The 11,906-nt window shown below is 44.8% G+C and overlaps 1 protein-coding gene across 3 annotated transcripts in view; it reads right to left on the minus strand.

The window, feature by feature from the left end:
• The window catches only part of TMEM255A (transmembrane protein 255A), a 30,035-nt gene extending 22,281 nt beyond the window's left edge, over positions 1-7,754 (minus strand). The window contains exon 1 of one of the 3 annotated variants that reach the window (XM_088664495.1): positions 7,566-7,754. In XM_088664495.1, the coding sequence (XP_088520621.1) occupies positions 7,566-7,619 (54 nt within the window). In that variant the 5' untranslated portion in view covers positions 7,620-7,754. Of the gene's footprint in view, positions 1-7,561 lie in introns of all 3 variants that reach the window. The other 2 variants (XM_035113785.3, XM_088664494.1) reach the window with 2 other exon arrangements.
• Between the last annotated feature and the right edge of the window lie 4,152 nt (positions 7,755-11,906).

An 11,906-nucleotide genomic window follows, 5' to 3' on the forward strand; every position in this document is an offset into this window, starting at 1 on the left:
TATACCGTATAACATAAATGTTGTGATTGTAGCCTTAGTCATTGCACAAACAGAATTACTTTTGCTTGGAGAACAGTGTGTCCCTTCCTCCTCTTCCACCCATATCACCCCAGCCCCTGATCTGCCCTGGGTTCTCCCAACCCTCTTGAACAGATTTGGGAACAGTGCAGATAAGATTCAACCCTACAGAAATATATAAAAGGCTGGCACTCTTGCAAATCCCCACCAAGGCAGTTCCAAGAGTTGAACTAAGGACGCAAGTTATGGCCCTAATCCGAATCCAGCATAAAAACAAACAAATTTTGAATCACCTTCCTGACATCAATAGCTTCTCAAGGACACTTTGCAGAATACCAGGAGCAATGGTACGTGCTCAGTTTTCAACAAGCCAGCATAGTTTATAATCCACCGAACTAATTAATCCACCACACAGGGCAGGTTAGTCATTATTTTTTAATAAATAAACCTATTTTTTTATTTAAAAATTCTGTTAGGCATCTCTTTAAAATACCCTGGTTTAAAAATAAAATCTGAATTTAACAACAACAAAAGTTAATGTCTGCACTTAAGGTAAAGGGGGAAAGTAAAGGGACCCCTGACCATTAGGTCCAGTCGTGACCAATTCTGGGGTTGCGCGCTCATCTCGCATTATTGGCCGAGGGAGCTGGCATACAGCTTCCAGATCATGTGGCCAGCATGACTAAGCCGCTTCTGGTGAACCAGAGCAGCACACGGAAACGCTGTTTACCTTCCCACTGTAGCAGTACCTATTTATCTACTTGCACTTTGACATGCTTTCGTACTGCTAGGTTGGCAGGAGCAGGGACCGAGCAAGGGGAGCTCACCCCGCCACAGGGATTTGAACCGCTGACCTTCTGATCAGCAAGCCCTAGGCTCTGTGGTTTAACCCACAGCGCCACCCACATCCCAATGTCTGCACTTATGGTCTCTTAAAACTGAATCTGTGGCCCTCTGTGAAATAAACCAAGTTAAAAGTCTGTTGAATGAACCGGGCAAAAACTAGAATAAAAGCTGACTTTTGCAGTGGTGTGGTTCATGCAGAACATTTTGAACTGGAAGAATCCCACTGCCCTAAACTCAAGGCAATTTAGTTTAGAATTTAGTAAACCGGTGTTTTTTTAAGGATGCCATGTTAATCTTACATGCTGTGTACAGTATATATATTTTTCAAGTTATTGAAATAATCATAACTTAGCTGAACAGAAATATTTGATTAGGCAAAATAATTCAATAAGGTAAAAACAGGTTAAAGTATGTTTCCTTTTAACGGCACGTGTCTGAATAGGCTTGACCACTGAAAAATGTTTTTAGCAGGCACCAAGAAGACTACAGCAAAGGTACTAGCCTAATGTCCTCAAGCAGGGAGTTCCAAAGTGTAGACACTGCTCTACTAAAAGACTGTTGTTGTTGTTGTTGTTGTTGTTGTTGTTGTTGTTGTTGTTGTTGTTGTTGTTGTTTTACAAGGGTGGAATGAATATTATGTGGCACCTGTAAGTAGAGCCAGTTCTACAGATTGATGCAATTGAGTAGGCACATATAGGGTAAGCTGATTTCTCCAGTAAACTGGCCCCAAGCTGGGGTTTATATAATAATATTAATACTCTGAACTTGGCCTGGTAACAAATGTACAGCAACTAGCACACATTTTTAAGCAGAGGTGTTATGTGCTGACAAGGTCTCAGTAACCCAGCTGCAGCATTCTGCAGTAATGGCAGTTTCCAGATCAAACACCATTGTTTGCAAGCCATTAACTAAGAGGCTCATTCCTGCCTCGGCTTATTAAGCAGAGATCTGATTGTCTGCCCACAGCCATTGTTACTTATTAATTTTATGAAGCACTTGATTCTGAGAACTCTCTTTGGAAAAATACAGCAGCAGAAAGTGTTCCAGGCCACATCGCTGGGTGTTTGAAGTCAAATGACTCTAAATATGACAGAATAAGTCATGTATATTGCATTGATTGTTTGCAGACTATGAATATTTAATCCATCAGCAAAAGAACGTGGCCATTTACATCCCATTTCCTGCAGAGAGTAGGTGTCCAGTAATCACCAACTCTGGCCTCTAGAAAATTCTGGGTGCTTAAGAACCCTGTTCTGGGAGTGTTTGATGTTCACAGGGGAGTTGGTTAGCATCTGGGGAAGTCAAGCCAGGGCAGGTAAAGCCAGTTCAGTTAAGCAGGTCAAATCAGGACAAAATCACATCAAGCAGCTAAAGTCTAGCCACAAGCAAGCACTCTTTGCATAGATAGCGAAGAAAAACAGGACCTTGGTTAGCTCCAAGTGTAAGGAAATGTTTCCGTCTTCAAAAGCAGCTTGAAGAGTTGTCCCGGCGGGAGGCTATTCTCAAAGGAAGGGTTACGCAGGTTGCTAATGTGGCTTACTCTGCCTCCCTAGACCAGCTGCCTAGGTTATTTAAATGTTATCATGCTGTTTTCCTTTCTTTGATTTCTGCAAAGCTGGGGAAGTGGAGCAAGGGACTCATCCTCTGAGTCTGCAAATGAGCTATATCCTCCAGCTGGGAGTGCCCAAGTAGGGTGCTGATAATTTAACTCAAGAGAGACCTCCATTGCACACTGCAAGGTCCCAGGATTAGGGGTCACGGCATCAAATGCTGCAAATATAAATAAACATACTAGGCAGTAAGACCCATTGAGGGGAGTGGGACTTCCTTCAGAGTAAACATATTGGCTGTGAGTCCTGGAAGACCTGCTTCCTGCCTTGCAGGCTTTTCCTACCTAGCTTGGGAGGACAGGGCCATGACTGACTCCAGCTACAAAAGCTGAGGCTGCTGAACAGACTCTTGTGTTGGGGTGTAGTTTGCTGGAGGATTGTTGCTCATGGTTTTTATATCTTTATTTTAGTTCTTGTTGCGATTTATGTGGAAATTGTTCTGTTTGTTTGTGTATTTTCATTTATTTATTTTTATTAACTTAGTATACTGCCCTTCATCTGTAGAACTCAAGGCAATTCATAGCATAAAAACACAAAACACAAGATAAACAACCGTAACAAGAAACTGAAACCTACCTCCCCCGCTTGTCCACAAACACCTTAAAAAGGGATATAAGATGTTAATCAGCCCAAAGGCTTGTTTGAATAGGAACATTTTTTGCCTGTCACCTAAAGGTGTATAACGAAGGCGCCAGCCAAACTTCCCTGGGGAGAGCACCCCACAAACGGGGAGCCACTGCAGAAAAGTTCTTGTGTTGGCACACTCCGGACCTCTCATGGAGGAGGCACACAAAGAAGGCCCTCAGGGGATGATTGCAGGGATCGAACTGGTTCATATGAGGAAAGGACGTCCTTGAAGTATGGCGGTCCTGAGCCGTTTAAGGCTTTATAGGTAAAAACAGTGCTGTGAATTGGACCCAGAAGCAGTGCTTTTGGGCCAGAATTGGTATAATATTCTCAAACCGACCTGTGCCAGTGAGCAACCTGGTTGCAGAATTCTGCACCAGCTCAAGTTACCATACCGTTTTCAGAGGCAGCCCTACGTATAAAGAATTACAGTATTTTAAATGTTTTATTTATTGTTTACGACTGCTTTTATTATGTTGTAGTTATATATTGCTTTAATGTTGTAAGCCACCTTGAGCATGGTTTGAATTGTGTAAAGGTAGCATACAAATAACATTAAGCATGTATATAAACATATTTAGGACTTTGCCATTGGTTTTCCAGGAAATGATCTTTCTTAGTGTCCTTGCATATGTACAACGAACCAAAATAGAGCTCCTTAATTTTATTGTTGCTCCCCTGCCTAATTTTTTTCTTTTGAAGTGCAAAAAGCCTTGTGGGTTCTATCACAAGAGATGGGGTACCTGTATTATGCTCCTTGGCAAAAGAAAGGCTGTATTCAGTCGTAATCATGTTTAAATGATCACATAACTTTGAAGTAGACATTTTGAAACTTCATTTAAACCTGCCTTTTCCCTTTGGCCCAAATCAACCCATCCTGCCACCAAAGGCTTGAGAAACAAGCATGCCAGGAAAGGCAAAAATAAGGGGAATTGCCAAGAACTTAGCGGGTGACTATATGTGTCCAGCAGGCTGTATTCAGGTTGGCGAGTCACAAATTGTGCAGGTTTGCGTCACTTTCCTAAAATCCTGACTTCCCAACTCAGTGCAGGAAATCTAGAACAGACCCCCACTGTGTAGCTGTCCATTCTTGAAAAATCTCCTGTAAAGGACAGCCCACCAGCCCTCTAGACCAGAGGTGGGGAACCTTTCTCAGCCTGAGGGACATATTCCCTAACTTTGTGAGCCACAGTCCAGAGGTGGCCAGCGTCAGAGGCAAAACTGAACAGAGCAAGTGCTCTAAATCTACATTCTATCCTTCATCTGGGCAAACAAGAAACATGGTTCGAGTTCCAGGACACATTCCAGTCAGGCAAAAGTATTCCAGGAGGGTAAGCAACAGGGCTGGGAAGGGGTATGTGGCCTGGGAGAAACCAGTCATTGACCTGATGTTCCCCATCGCTGCTCTAGATAGTTAAGTCTTGTAGTTGCTCTACCAAAAAGTTTCACCCAACACTCAACTAAAATATACCCTAGCAAAACATTAGATCTAGCACTCCCCTCTACATAAGAGAATAGGAAGCTGCCTTATACCAAGGCAGACCACTTAGTCATCTAGCTCAACACTGTCTGCACTGACTGGCAGGAGCTCACTAGGATTTCAGGCAGCCCTACTTGGAGATGCTGAGGATTGAACCTGGGGCTCTTCTGTGTGAAAAACAAGTGCTCTGCCACTGAGCTATAGCACTTCCCCTCCAAGGCAGCAGAGAGAAGTAATGCTTTGCCCATTGAGGGACTCAAACCAGTGACCTCCTGGGTATATTGGTGGCTGGCCGGCCAAAGACACACCACAGAGGTCCTGTAGTTCATAAAGGCCCATCTCACTCACATAATCGTCACAGAAGAGGATTAGAAAAATTCTTGGAGGCTAAGACTATCCATGGCTACTAGCCATGAGGGCTATGCTCTGCCTTCCTGGTCAAATGAAGTAATGCTGCTTCAGCCCTGAAAACTGCAGGAGGGGAGAGTGCTCTTGTTTCACGCCCCCTCTCCTGCGGCATCTCTAAGTCCGAAGATTTACTCCTTTCTGATGGGACCACACCAGTTGTGTTATCAAGGCTAAGTGTGTTAAATGTGGGGAATGCTCTTGGTGATCTTTGAGAAAAGGGACACGAATTCACATTTGCAAGCAGCAAGTAGTTCCTCACATTCTCCAATAGGGTGTGGCAAATAAGAAAACCCACGGCAAGGGAAAACCTCATTCAGTTAATTTGTTAAGAGAGGAGGAAGAACGCAACCAGATTAGCAGCAAGTTAACTCTGAACTAACAGCTGATTTGATTTGTTAATATCCAGTATGACTTCTTTCTTTCTTTCTTAAAAAAAAAACCCTCTTCTCTTCTGCAATATGTATGTCCTGTTCCCACAACTAGCCTCAGAAGTTGGCACAGTAGGGAATCTGCCTTAAGGCTACACCACAACAGAGGGGCAGCTGCTGACCCTTGAATCTCCTCCCCGACCCTGAGCCAACTCCTTGCTGCTGCAGCAGCTCCCTGTTCTTCTGCTGTTCTCTAAGTACACAAGCATTTCCAAAAGCAAGGACAGGTCCATCGCTCAGCGGCAGAGTATCTGCTTTGCATACAGAATGCCCCATGTTCAAGCCCTGGCATCTGCAGGTAGGGCTGGGAGAAGCCCACTCTGAAACGGTGGGGAGCTCCTGCCAACGTAGACATACTGAGCTAAGTGGACCCAATGGTCTGACTCAGTATAAGACAACTCCCTGTGTTTCTAACAGAAGGCTTTGGTTGTCTTGCTATTTCTTTATGTCCAGAGATACAGATTGGGTCCAGAGGGAAAGGGCAAATGAACGGGCAGTGAGGGAGGGAGAGAAGCAGGGCAGTTGCAGAGAAAGATGTACTGTAGGGGAGTGTGACTGGTTTGGTCACACTGGATGCAGAGCCTGATTTAGAATACAGTTAAGAGTACAATAATTTTGGAATTAATTTGGTGCTGAATTACCACTGAAGTATGAGATCCCAAGGCCCATCACTGGCAGATTGGCCCACTCAATCTGTCCCGAGGAAATCTGCCTCCCTGATTTAAGGAATTGTCAAGTTCTGCCCAGCAGTGAGGCTTCTATATTCAAAAGCTTGTGATATATCGTATTATCTCTGCATCTTATATCAATGATGCAGAAATTATCTCTTAGCAAAATCCTATGTAACCGGGATGGGGAAATTGTGGCCCTCAAGATGTTCCTGGGCTCCAACTCCTCTTAGCACCAGCCAGCAGGACCAACGGTCAGGGATGATGGGCATTTGAAATAAATAACAAGGACATAGGAAGCTACCTACGAGATTCAGACCACTGCTTCATGTAGGTCACTACTGCCTTTCCCAACCTGCTCCCCTCTAGACCGTTGGACTACAGCTCCCGCCAGCATCAACCAGGAAAGGTTGGTCTACACCAGGCATCCCCAAACTGCGGCCCTCCAGATGTTTTGGCCTACAACTCCCATGATCCCTAGCTATCAGGACCAGTGGTCAGGGATGATGGGAATTGTAGTCCAAAACATCTGGAGGGCCGAAGTTTGGGGATGCCTGGTCTACACTGACTGCAGCAGTTATCCAGGCAGGAGTATCTCCCAGACCTACAAGGAAATGCCTGGCTGAATTGAGGCGCTTTTGTGTGGAAAGCACATGCTTTACTGAGTTAAGGCTCTCCCCCACCTTATTTTACATGAAGCCCACCTAACAGGAGCTGAGGAAGGCTGGTCTACACTGGCTGGCAGCAGCCCTCCAGGTAGGAGTGTTTTGCAGCACTGCCTTGGGGTTTGACCCTAGGACCTTCTGCATGCAAAGCAGATGCTCTCCCACTGAGTTGCAGGCCTTGCTCCAATGAATGAATGGATGGAGTAGCAGCCCGGTGACCACACATTCAGCCTACTCACCAATAGGGCAAATTAAATCCTCTAATAACACAAGGCAACTCAATCAGTGGGGGGAAACAGCCCCATGGCTTCCAAACCAAAGGAAGCCAAGTGATACAAACCAAGGGTCTCCAAACAGTAATAACCTAAGCCTCCTCCCCACAACCCCCTCCCTTTTTTAAAACAAACAAGCAGTGGCGATTTTAAATAGAAACGGTCCCAAGCTTCTCTGCTCAGGCATGTGGAAAACAGCAAGGCTCGCCTTTCACCCGGGGCCTCCTCCACTCCCGTTGCAAGCTTAAAAAAATTATTTCTGGCCTTGAGCTGCAATGCGAGCGCTGGGGCTGCAGGTTGAGGGAAAGGAGCGGGCCTGGGGTGCGTGCTGCATGTCCAGGCAATCAGGACTTCCCCAAACGACCCAATACCCACCCCCGACTCCGGTTTTTGCAAAAGAAAAAGACCCAGAGTGTTGCGCAAAAGGCGACACCCAGTTACACCCCGTTCCCGCGCGCGCTCCTGCCCACTTGCTATGGGCGCCCCTTCCCCAAATCCACACCCTCCTTTCCTTTCCCCTCGGCGAAGAGGCGCCTCACCCACAGAATCGGAGAGGGGGATCGCGCTGGGGCGCGGCTGAGTCAAGGCCTGGCGCATAGTGGCGGGCCCTCAATGCAAGGTGTCCGGCGGCAGCTACCGGCCGCGGCGCATCCTCTTGCGCTGTTCGAGGTTCATGCTCCGGGCAAGAGCAGCGGCTCCCTCCAACCACCAGAGCCGGTCTGTGGCGCTTGCGCAAACTGGAGAGGCAAACCAACCAGACCAGCTCGCTATAAATACAGGCAGGGGGAACCTTCCTGTTTTGCCACGGTTGGGTTTCAGGCGGGTTTGCTACCTGTCGTCCCGTATATTTTTCATGCTGCGTTATTCGATGCGCAAGATTCCAAGCTGGGTGGATCATTTCCTTTTTTAAAAAAGAAAGAATGAATGAAAGGCGCAAACACCCAGAAATCAATAGGAGAGCTCGAGAAATCATGCGGTGTGTGTTTTTAACCGATTCAAGAACTTTTGCGGCGCTTGGCAGCCTGACCCTATACAAATCGGGTCGGATGTCTTTCCGGGTTCCATGCGACTTAAAAACCTTTGCCCGAGGCGCGTGTGCAGCCAGATAATGCCCCCCCTCAAGCTGGCAGCTAAATGGAGATCCCTCACCCCAAATGTTTGTTCCAGGGCGAGTTGCAGCAAACTAAAAATCAGTTATTAAAAACCATTAAAACCATTAAAACATATTGCAGCCATAAGATATAGTGGGTCATGATGGCCCTTGGACTGAAGGAAGTGTAAGAGAACTTAAAACTTAATGCACAAAAATTACCAATCCTTGCAACAAGGAAATGCCACTTTTCATATTAGTAGTTTACTGTTAGAGTAACGTGGTCAAAATAACCTTAGAAAAACACAAGTGTGTTCTCAGCTCTTGGCCCTAATGATTAAAAATTTTCCCTTGATTAATTTACTAAATTGTTGGTTGATTTGTCTATCGGTTGAGCCAATTAAATATTGCTATCCTAGATATTATGAAACAACAACCACCCAAAACTGTTAATTTTCTTGGCAGTGATGATAATAATATTGGCAGTACTAGTAGTAATAAATCATTATCAGGAATGCCTCAGTGGTATAAGATTTCCTGGTTGGTCTAGCCTAGATGACATATGAGGTACTTTTCTATTACTTGATTTTACAGTAATTATTCTTTTGAAACTTTGTGGGCCAGTGAAAAGAGAAGATCTGGATTTATGGGGTCATTCTGAGGAAAAACACAATGATTTTTTAAAAATAATCTCCAAGTGCTTCTATATGGGGTAATTGGTTGCAGTACTTATCTTTTTGCGTTCCAAGAATCTTAAACAGTTTCAGATTTGCAATAAATCATTCTTTGGCATCTTTTAAATTAACATACATTAACCTTTTTTTTAAAAAAAAAGTTTAGCTTTGGATTTTAAACATGCAAGTGTACTAAATGTGAATTAGTTACCAAGGCATAGCCAATGTCCTTTTTTTGTTCTTGGTGATTAATTTCTAAAAAGAGCAACATTTGCAAGTTCAAGCCCACCTAGGCATTCTACTTTCTAATCCCAGAAGCATGGAGGTTAGCTGCAGTTACTCTGTAATGGAGGGAAAATGCACTTGGCACGTGATCAGAGGCATTCTGATAATTACAACTTTGCATTCTCAACCAGATCTACTGTTGATCCACAGCTCAAAAGAATTCGGCATGTAATGCTGTGCCTCATTTAGTGACGGGCACATCTATTTTGATGCCAAAACAAAAACCAGCCCACATATTTACTGAAATGTTGTTCTTTCTGGAGTTCAGCCAGCAGCTTTAAAAATCCTTGGTTCTTGTGATCAAGAAAAAATGAGTGGGACAAGGTGGTGATATCATACAACCCTAACTATGTCTGCTCAAAAGTAAATTTTATTGAATTCATTGGGGTTTCATTCATTGCACTGAAATATGTGGGATTAGGATTGCAACCATAACTGGGTTAATTTTTGCATTAATACTGAGATTGCCAGCGTACCCCGCTTAAAGTAAAATCTATTTCTTCCAAATTAAAGCAGTTTTCTCCTGTTAATTCTGTAGGAAGAGTGAAGGATTTCCTTAAGACTTAAAACCTATGCACACTTACCTGAGAACGTGAAAATGCGGCTGGGGGGGGGCAAACCCAAGGAATACTTATTTAAAAATACAACAGAAGTCTAAATTAAGAGTGGGGAAGGCAAATGTCAAACAAAACTGAAACAAAATTTGGAACCACCGAGTCAAACCATCACAGTTTGTGGGACAAGCCTAGCTGCTCAGTCGTGTACGCATCTACTCAGAACTAAGTCCCATTGGAGTTTTTTGGGGGGGTTACTCTCAGTTAAGTGTGTATATAGAACTGTAGCTGAAGTCTATAGTCATTAAAAATTATTATTATGACAAAGAAGTAGGAAAGTGCAAAATGAAAAAAGCAAGGCAAAGAAAACAACAAAATATAAACAGCAAAAAGAAAAGTTAAAATAACATCAGTGCAATAAAAATAGTGGGGAAGCCACATTAAGATTAAACCAGGGGTAGACAATGTGGCCACCTCCAAATTCTCTTAAACCACAAATCCCATAATCCCTGGCTACTGAACATGCTGACCAGGGATGTTGGGTGCTGCTGCAGTCCTGTAAAATCTGCAGGGGACAACAGGGGTGGCAAATCTGAGGGAGTCCCAGAGTTGCAGTGGACATGCTGGCTTGGGTTGATGTGATTCGGAGTCAAACAACACCTGGAGGGCCACAGGATCCCCATCATTTCAGAAAGCAGAAGATTACCACATGTTGACAAAGTTTCTTTGCAATGAATGTCTCTATTGAAAACAGCCGCTGCCAGTTTATAACCTGTCTTTTTTGGGTTGTGCCCATGTTTGGATGTGTCTGTCACTGAAAGAGATAACAGTGGCACATTGCTGCAGAAGATCCACTGCCTCAGGACAGAAGGGGGCAGAAGGGAGTCAAACAAGATACTGAAATGAAACCTGGGCCATCAACTACTGTAACACGACCAGCTAATGCGGACAGCAGCCTCAAACCAAAATAGCAAACATTTTGGAAAGCATTGCAAAGGAGTTGGTGTGTGTGTGCTGCTTATTGGAGCAATGCAGGAAAACATGCTTCATTGAGGCTGTAATTCATCTGAGCCTTTAATTGCGACAGGATATTGTGTGTCACAGAACGTCCCTATTTGAGAGGACTTTCTTGTTTTTACTACTCTTGGGAGGGGGGGCTAGGGGGCGGTGAAAAGTGTGTGGCTTGGTATTTTTAGGAAGGGCAAGGGAGGAGAACATAGTGGGAAGTTGGTGTCATTGGAAAGTTAGCAGAATACAGTGGAACCTCAGTTTATGAACACCTCGGTTTACAAATTTTTGGTTTACGAAAGTCCGGAAACCCATCTGGAATGGATTAATTCACTTTCCATTACTTTCAATGGGAAAGTTCGCTTCAGTTTATGAACGCTTCAGTTTATGAACAGACTTCCGGAACCAATTACACCCATGCTTCGGGTTAAGTACGCTTCAGGTTGAGTACTCCGCGGACCCGTCTGGAACGGATTAATCCACTTTCCATTACTTTCAATGGGGAAGTTCACTTCAGTTTATGAACGCTTCAGTTTATGAACAGACTTCCAGAACCAATTGTGTTCATAAACCGAGGTACCACTGTAAGTCCATTTATTTTGCCACCTCTGTCCCTATTTTCCAGGGACAGGCTCAGAATTACGAAATCTATCCCAGCTTCTGATTTGATCCTAGAATGTCCCTATTTTCCCCAGCTCTGCGCCTCAGGGCCAATGTGTCCCGTGGGGCTGGTCTTCGGGGGCACTAGCCTCTCCTCCTCCTCACCTGCTTTCCAGCGGTTGCTATGAGCTGCCCAAGGGAGGAGGCCGGCAGCAGAGACCATGGAGAGGCAATGGGGTGCTGCCTCACAGCTGCTGCAGCCACTGACGCTCGGGACAAGCGCCGGTTCATCCTCTCCCCGAGCTTGGTGGCGGCAGCACTTGCGGGGAAATAGGAACATTCCAGGATCAAATCAGAAACCGGGCTGGCTTTCATAATTCCGGGACTATCTCTGGAAAATTGAGACACTTGGAGAGTAAGTCATTAATATCACCAGACTGACCTTCTCAGTAGTGGCTCCCTGCTTGGGTAATTCTCTCCCCTGGGAGCCATGCCTGGCACCATCACTATCTGCTTTTACATGCCAGGCAAGAAACATGTGTATGCACTTAGGACTTTGGACCTTAGATTTCTGGTTGTCTTTCAGTGGGGTAGGGTTGAATTGGATCTCTCTCTCTCTCTCTCTCTCTCTCTCTCTCTCTCTCTCTCTCTCTCTCTCTCTCTCTCTCTCTTA

Source organism: Zootoca vivipara, chromosome Z2 (assembly GCF_965207765.1).
Source record: "Zootoca vivipara chromosome Z2, rZooViv2.hap1.1, whole genome shotgun sequence".
Classification (NCBI taxonomy): Eukaryota; Metazoa; Chordata; class Lepidosauria; order Squamata; family Lacertidae; genus Zootoca; species Zootoca vivipara.